An 8022-nucleotide genomic window follows, 5' to 3' on the forward strand; every position below is an offset into this window, starting at 1 on the left:
AGGGGGGAGAGCTCGGCGGCGAGCCAGAGAAGAGCGCGGCGGCGAGCGGACCGCAACGGTCAGGCGGAGAAGAAAGTAAGGGCGAGGACCGCGGGTTCGGTCGGAAATAGATGGAGGGCGTTTTCGCAAAAAAGTAGTCGCGACATCTAAATCCGAACGGAGGGAGTACTATCAAGCGACAAAATTACAAGAAGAAAAAACGGCATCTTGGATCAGGAGAGCACACACAGGGACCACTGGAGAAAAGGTTCAGGGAAAGCGTGCGCGAACGACGTACGTTGGTGGGAGGCGTCGAGGTCGACGTCGGAGAGGGAGGTCTCCGGCGAGCGCACGTCCGCGGGGGCGAAGCAGGAGCGGAAGGCGGCTGTCCCACGGCCACCCGCGGACCGCTCGGACGAGGCCGTGGTGGTGGCGACGGAGAAGCGGGATCCGAGGTCGTCGCTGGCGCCGATGAGGTCGCTCATCGGCCTCCTCCTGGGCGCCGACCCGGTGCTGCTGCTGCTGCTCCTCATCGAGATGTCATGGCGAGGCGGCAGCCGCACAGAGGAAAGGGAAGGAGCGGGACGACGCGCTCGCTTCGCTACTGCCCTGACGAAGGATTCGTCTCGCCATGTCCGCAGTTGGGTACATCGCCTGCTTGCGCGTCGCCCCAAAACGGATCTGAATTGCTAGCATCCACAACTTCGGATCTGGACGAGAAGGGGGTCGCTTTTGTTCAATATATCCGATTAATAAATCGGATAAATCAACGATACTTTCAATGGATTACGCCACCGCTAACCTGGAGATCGGCTCCAAATCTGGATTGGCGGCGATTGTTGCCAGTATATCAATACCACAGGGAGACTGTAGCTCTGTTATGCCTTCCGTCTGCGGGTCATGGCGCTGGATTAGCTCGGCGAAGCGTCCTACCATATCATCCCCGCCATGATGGAGGAACTCCATTGGGACCTAGGCTGTGGTGCGTGGATCGGATTGATTCATAGCGAGGCGGAAGGAGTGTGGGGAACAGATATGTTGACGACGCCGAGCTTCAAGGCGACGAGTCCTTTTCGGAGGACGCTACGTGCCCGTTGGGCCACTGACATGTGGGCCAGGTTCCCAAAAGGCCCACATGTACGTCAGAGGATCCTCATCCTCTTTTCAGCCCTTTTCTTGTTTTTATTCAACACAGGCCGACAGGTCATGTCGTTACTAGGGGAATCAAACCTATAGCCATAGCGACAGACTAGGCCCAGCCCCTGCGTTTAGCAAAACAGTAGGCCTGCTAATGGTTTGCTCGCTACACATATCCCTATGAGCTGGATTCTGGACCAACGGTGAGAACTCCACTCTCGCAAAATGTTCTTTTGTCCTTAACGTGAATTTTTCACAATGGCAGGACCTTGTGCAAGTTCAGGCTGGTCGGACCTCCCCATCGACCTCCTCATCCAGACACTGCGTCTCCTCGATCTTCCCGAGGCCCTCGTCTCCTCAGAAGTGGCAGTCTGCCCGTCATGGCGTTCTGCATCTGCGGCCGCCGGCAGAGTCCCACCTTGCCGCACACCATGGCTCGTGTCCTTAGCGGCAGGGGATCAACAACAGCCTGTGCGTCGTGGATTATGGGATCCTACTGCCACTTCTGAGCTCCGCAACCTCCTGGATGCTGAGAAAACTTTTCCCTGGGGCCAGGCGGTGGCCTGCTGCGGCGCCTTCCATGGCTGGTTAATCATGGCAAACGAGCTCTCGGATCTCGTCCTCTATAACCCCTTCACCACGGCGTCGCTCCCAATCACCGGATTTGCATCGTGCATCGAGGGGGTTTACGGAGATGAAGGGAACGTCGTGGGCTATCGTTACAGTTGTTACGAGAGTGACAGTGTCTATGTTCCTTGGACAGAATAGCCTGGGTCTCTTGTCTGTCGACAAATTCCCTGAGGTAAGACCGAATTGTATCTACTTCACGACTCCCCGTCTCAGGGGGGACGCTTTCGAGCGTCGCCATAACCAATGGAGCGGTGTGAAGGTCTATGATTTGAGAAATCGGAAGCTGGAGGATGTTTTTCTGTCGGGTGGTGGTCATTATGGAGGTCTGGTTCACGCCGAGCCTGTGATCACTTAGCAACCATGTCGGAAGATGTTTCGTGCTGCATGCCTAACTGGTGCTTTGCTTTGGGTGTTTCCTTCTAAATTCTGTATGCACTTGTTTGTTCCAGAGAACGTAATGCATAATGAGTTGTCTGTATATAGTAGTAGCTAGCATGCTGGCGATCACGAGTTTGTATGATGTCCTATCCCAGCACAAGGTTCAGCGCTTCAGAGGTTTAGATGTGCACCGAGCTAAATATCACTGCTTATAAATTTAAGAGAAAAGTTCAATGCTGAAGATTTGGTTTTCATAAAGATGCATTCTCTCTGTTGGTTCGTTCTGTGCAATGCTTAGCCCTCTGATTCTGCCCAAGAAAGAAATGATAGATTTTCTGTGTGCTCGTATTGTGAACATGCTTTATATTATCTACGCCCCAGGCTGTAAAGTTATTTCGCTCTTTCATCACAGCTTCGAAGTGAAAGAAACAATTGATTTGCTAATTCTCATCAAGACTGGAATTCACAAAGTCTCGTCTAACAGCTTGTAACGGCCAACCTAATAAGGTTTAAGTATATGTCCTTACCATCCCCTGAATTGATTCACTGTAATACCAAACACAAATGCATCATTCTAGTACATCACAAAGATCCAGAATAACATACTCCCTCCATTCCATAATAAGTGTCGTGGTTTAAGCTCAAATTTGAACTAAAACCATGTAGTATGCTCTTGAAGGAATAAAAATTATATGTGCTGCAATCATGCCATTTTCGAGCATCGACACTTACTTTTTACAGAGATGCCAACATAAAATATATGTGATTTTATGTTATATTTGCAGCTGTCTCAACTGCTGGACATTTTTTATGGTCATTTTTTTCCTTTAATTTAAATTGGTGTGCACACTGTCTCGAGAGAACAAATCAGTTTTCTGGAGCACCATTTCTTCGAGCACTGTATAAAGTTTTAGAAGTTCAATATTTTAAAAAATTATGCTATATATATGATCTCTAGTGTATAGAAGATAACATCCAAAATTTTACATGCTTCTCCAAGGTCTCGAGCATAGCTATGTCCTATAACCTCCCATGATGAGTTGATTAATCATATGTGTGAACTCAAGCTCTCATCATATTAATCACCATATTAAACTCTCATCCAAATGTACTTAGGAAAACTCATATAATACTCCCTCCGTTCCTAAATATAAGTCTTTGGAGTGATTCCACTATAGACCACATACGGAGCAAAATGAGTGAATCTATACTTAAAATGCATCTATATATATCCATATGTGGTTCATAGTGGAATCTCTACAAAGACTTATATTTAGGAACGGAGGGAGTATGTTTCAACACTTTCTTGGATTTTTTTGACGAAGCACTTTCTTGGAAATTTTGTTGGTGGCGTGGTGCTAACTCAAGCTTTATGAACATGACAGGGAAAAAGCTTTGCCTACAATACCAAAATGATTCCCAGGCAAAGTATCTTGTGCATTGTTATTTCTATTACTCTACTATACATAAATGTGCGCCAACCTTTGGAAGAAAATATTTTGGAATTACAGTACTCTTTGAGAGCACTAGTTTGGGTTAGTCATGATATAATTTTGAAAATGGACAGTAATTTGCTGAAAGTTTACTGAAATAAGGATATAGTCTAAAACAATCAGAAATTGTACTAACTTCCTCCATAAAGAAGGGCTAATTTTATCAGAGCTAGGCATTACTCCCTGATCCAGCTGGATTGGTCAGTAAACAAGCTCCGTATTGTTAAACCTTTGTGGGCGATGCCAAGATGACATTTGGATGCACAAATCCAAGAGAAGCTGGCATAATATCTGAAGTGGTGCTGATGAGCCTAGGTTAAGAAGGAAGTTGCAAATCAAGCAACAATTTTAGGAGTTGTGTTACGCGTTTTAGTGTTTTAATTTATGTATGTTCTATAATTCTGTTACTCTATAATCTATATAATATGCAAAATCTGCTCGATGTGATTGAAGTATGTGGCATCAAGCTATGTGTGCCATGGGCTATGTCTTACTTTCATGTGTTCAACTTTTTCACTTATATTCTGATTCATGATTCAAGGAAACAACTTTGTATGCTCAAAACTTATTTGATATTGGTTTCTTTGGGGTTCAAGTAATAATCTAGGTTTATTCAAAGATTGAATATATTTATCAATGTCTTTGGATAGGTTGCCTTGTTCGGTTTGCAAAATATGTTCAAGCTTGTTTTTACCTGGCAGCGAGGGCATTCAGCTATTGAAAATTATCCATATGATTGTTGGGAAAATCACATCTTTGCACCAAAAGGGCAAAAAAAATTCCATACGAAGGCCACACACAAAAATTAAACTAAAGCGTTGCGCTTCAGAGGTTCTGCAAAATACATAGCTCTTGTGTTTAGGCTCAATGGCACAAAATCAAGGGAAACACATAAGACACATAAGGTGGAGGTCAGCATATCTATATTCACTAGATTCCAAAGGTATTATGCTTTGGAAATCATGAGATAGGTCCTGAATAAGATGGAAAATCATAATTAGTAGTCTCAGTTTAACACAGTTTCTGAAGCCAGTTAGACTAAAATCATCTGAAATCGTTTGCCTGAGTTCAAACTCTGAAATTTCTCTCTAGTAACATACAGATTTACTTCATTTTTCACAGACCATTGATTTCACGAATTAGATTTTCTTTTTGCTACAATAGCCATCCTGCCACATACCTACTATCCAAGACCAAACCTCGTAGGCAGGTTGTAGCTTTGGAGCACTGAAGTGGATCAAGGAGCGACACACTCGGTGGCAGCGGTGCAGGATGGCTATGGTCCACCGTACCTTCCTTCCGTGCCCGTGCACTCACCATGGAATATTCAGATCGTGGTTCTATCTGCATCACTGATCATGCCAAGTTACATATAGTTTCCTAGGCAAAAAAATACATAAACGTAATCGGAACATAGCAATCAGTGCACAAGATGACTGAAATTTTTAAAACTAAAAGACTAGTCCACATGATTTGATGAAGCACTCGAGCCATAAAGAAATCATCCTCAACACAATAGGATCAAACAAGTTGTCATCCTGAACACAACAGAACATACATTAGCAACATCTCCTTCTCAGGATTAAACAAGCACTCATCCAGAGGCACCCACATTGAGCTGGGTCTCTATTCAGGTCGCCTGATACATGTGTTTTGAACTAGGACCTGTGCAACAACTACTCCTACAAAATAGTACAGACTCTTGGGTCTCCAGCATTCACACAAGTGACACACAACTCACTGATCTGCTACACAGAACTCACATTTTACACGTCACGCAACACTTTTCTCTGAAACAATCAAACACATACACTATATAATAAAACCAACACCAGAGCGAAGCAACGGTATAGGTCTGTTGCTGGCAACCTTCTTCCATGCTGCTAACACATGAAAATAGCCAAAAGAGAAACAAGAGAAAATTATCATGGAGACAGATGACTCACTTTCGGAAAGAAGGGGATTCCCATCAACTCAAGGCAGATTTCCACCCTGAAAATGATATAACAACAGTGAGACCTCACAGAAAAATCATTAGGGGCACTACTTAATTATGGACCAAAATAGCACTTACAAGTTGCAGCATGGCTATAAGACTAGACTGGGCGTGAACCAGACTTCCAATGGACAGATGGTCCCATAATGACCTCCACCTGACGGAAAAGCGGCCTCAAGCGTCCGTTTTTTCAGGTCATAGACCTTAACGCCACTCCATTGGTTATGGCGATTCTCAAAAGGGCGGCGCTTTCTGAGGCGGGGAGTTGTGAAATATATACAATCTGGTTTTAGGTCAGGGAATTCTTTGGTTGATAAAATGCCTGGGCTATTCTGCCCGACGAATGCCGCATGTCCCCATAGGGCCTTCCCTGAGCTCAGTGCTACCCTTGTCTGACTCTTGAGGTCCAACCTGTCTATTTCAATCCTGACGTTGTTTCCACGGAGCGTGTCAAGAAAGACACGCACCTGCAGGAGATGACCCCAAGGTGTCGAAAGCAAGTACCTAGTGATAACAGGGTCGTCGAACATGTCGTTCGTCCCCGGCAATGACCGTCTTCTTCCTCGGTTTGTCTAGTCCACCAAAGTCCCATGACTTCAATATCCCTTCCATTGTCACCGCATAGAACCTTCCGCGGTGGTAGATACTATCCCCGCTTCTTTGGATCACTGAAACTTGTTGCCAATGGCTGTCTCCTATCCTTGCAAAAGATAGCCTCTTGCCGTCCAGGTGGATGACCAGAGTGACGGCACGACAAGTGGACGGAGGACCGGACAGCACAACCTTGTCGTAGAAACACCTGCCGGGAGACTGCACACCATGAACATGTTCCGTCATGTAACACCCGTAACGATAGCCCACGATCTTCCCTTCGTCTCCGTAGACCCCCTCGATGCACGACGAAAAACCGGTGATTGGGGGGAGCGGGATCAACGCCGCGGTGAAGGGGTTATATAGGACGAGATCCGAGAGCTCATTTGCCATGATTAACCAGCCATGGGAGGCGCCGCAGCAGGCCACAGCCTGCCCCCTGGGAAAGCTGACCTGAAAAGTTCTATCAGGATCCAGTAGGTTGCGGAGCTCAGTAGTAGCAGCAGGATCCCATAACCCACGACGTACACGCCGATGCTGATCCCCTACCGAAAGAGGATCGTCCGCCAAGGACATGAGCCACGGCGTGCGGCGAGGTGGGGCAGCGCCTGCGGCCGCAGATGCAGAACACCAAGACGGGCAGACAGCGCGGAAGGCAAGGGCCTCCGGGAGCTCAAGGAGATGCACTATCCGGATCAGGAGGTCGATGGGGAGGTCTGACCAGCCTGAACTTGCATAAGGTCCTGCCATCGTGAAAATTTTGCGTTATATTCTTTTAGGAAAAAAGAACAGGTAAGCAGATGTATATAACGAAGCTAACAAGCCCGTGTACAATGCCCACTCGGGATACCGAAGGAACAAGTATACAATTCAAATTGGCAAGCCGATTTCTACTATCATTCGGATTGACTGAGCCACTGAAAGAGCAAAACAGAACTTTTCAGCACAGCGCGAGTTAACTGACGGCCGCGGCAAAATCGGCTGATTGCCAGCAAAATCGCATCAACATTTTTGGTAGAAACAGAGTGCACAGAACGAAACCAACAGATTCATCTTTATATGAGAATAATATATAATCCGTACGGTTGATTGCCAGCAAAATCGAATCTTTGCGACAAAAAAAGAAGAGAAAAAAAAAACAGCCCCCCTCAATAACACTACACACACAACTCATAAAAATTGGATCTTTCTAATCGTTGAGCGACAGATTAAGGTATGCTTACCCATAGCTGTGGCCTTCGGAAACTCATCATCGAGGGAGATAGGAGGGGCAGCTGTGGAAGTATCTCCAATGGTCTTCTCTTCATCTGAAAGGAAAGAAAGGGGATCCGAATCAGGGGATGCGTGAAATCCGGCCGGTGAGGAGGAGCGGCAGGGGGATGCTGCCACTGTCGTGCCGGCGGCGTAGGTCGAGGGCTGCCATGGCGGGGCATATGGGGTGGGGGGTGGGGGGTTGCTGGATTTGCGGCGGCCTGGGTGGGTGCGAGGAGCGGAGCCAGTTCCTTGGCTCGATTGGTGGTGAGTGTGGGGGATTGGGGAAAGAGGCAGGGTCAAAGACAAATATTTCTTTTACGAGTATTAATTATATATACTGTGGCTTTTTTTTAGACAAACTCGCGAAACTTTTATTCAACCGTCACAATGTTTACAGGGACGAACAAAAGATCGCCGGGGTGGCCTAACCAGACATGGCGGCCGGTCCCCAACATTAATGCATGCTTCGCGAGGTTGTGAGCCTCAAAGTTCGAGGATCTAAATTCATGACTAAAAGAACACGAAGAGAAAAAACGAGCTCTGTCCGTTATTTCATGTACCACT

At 46.5% G+C, this 8022-nt stretch overlaps 1 protein-coding gene across 3 annotated transcripts; it reads right to left on the reverse strand.

The window, feature by feature from the left end:
• Positions 1–4592: 4592 nt before the first annotated feature.
• On the reverse strand, positions 4593–7711 carry LOC123132562 (putative F-box protein At4g22660). 3 transcript variants are annotated; one of them, XR_006464822.1, is made up of 4 exons: positions 7428–7711; positions 5692–6947; positions 5564–5609; positions 4593–4961 (listed from the first exon to the last, which is right to left on the reverse strand). XR_006464822.1 is itself a non-coding variant. In XM_044552392.1 (3 exons), exons 1-2 carry the CDS (start codon positions 7429–7431, stop codon positions 6118–6120), a joined length of 834 nt encoding a protein of 277 aa, XP_044408327.1. In that variant the 5' UTR covers positions 7432–7711; the 3' UTR covers positions 5002–5609; positions 5692–6117. The 3 variants fall into 3 exon arrangements, 1 of the variants encoding a protein (XP_044408327.1); XR_006464823.1 differs by having other exon boundaries at positions 4593–4969; XM_044552392.1 differs by lacking the exon at positions 4593–4961 and having other exon boundaries at positions 5002–5609.
• Positions 7712–8022: the final 311 nt, after the last annotated feature.

Source organism: Triticum aestivum, chromosome 6A (assembly GCF_018294505.1).
Source record: "Triticum aestivum cultivar Chinese Spring chromosome 6A, IWGSC CS RefSeq v2.1, whole genome shotgun sequence".
In the NCBI taxonomy this organism is placed as follows: Eukaryota; Viridiplantae; Streptophyta; class Magnoliopsida; order Poales; family Poaceae; genus Triticum; species Triticum aestivum.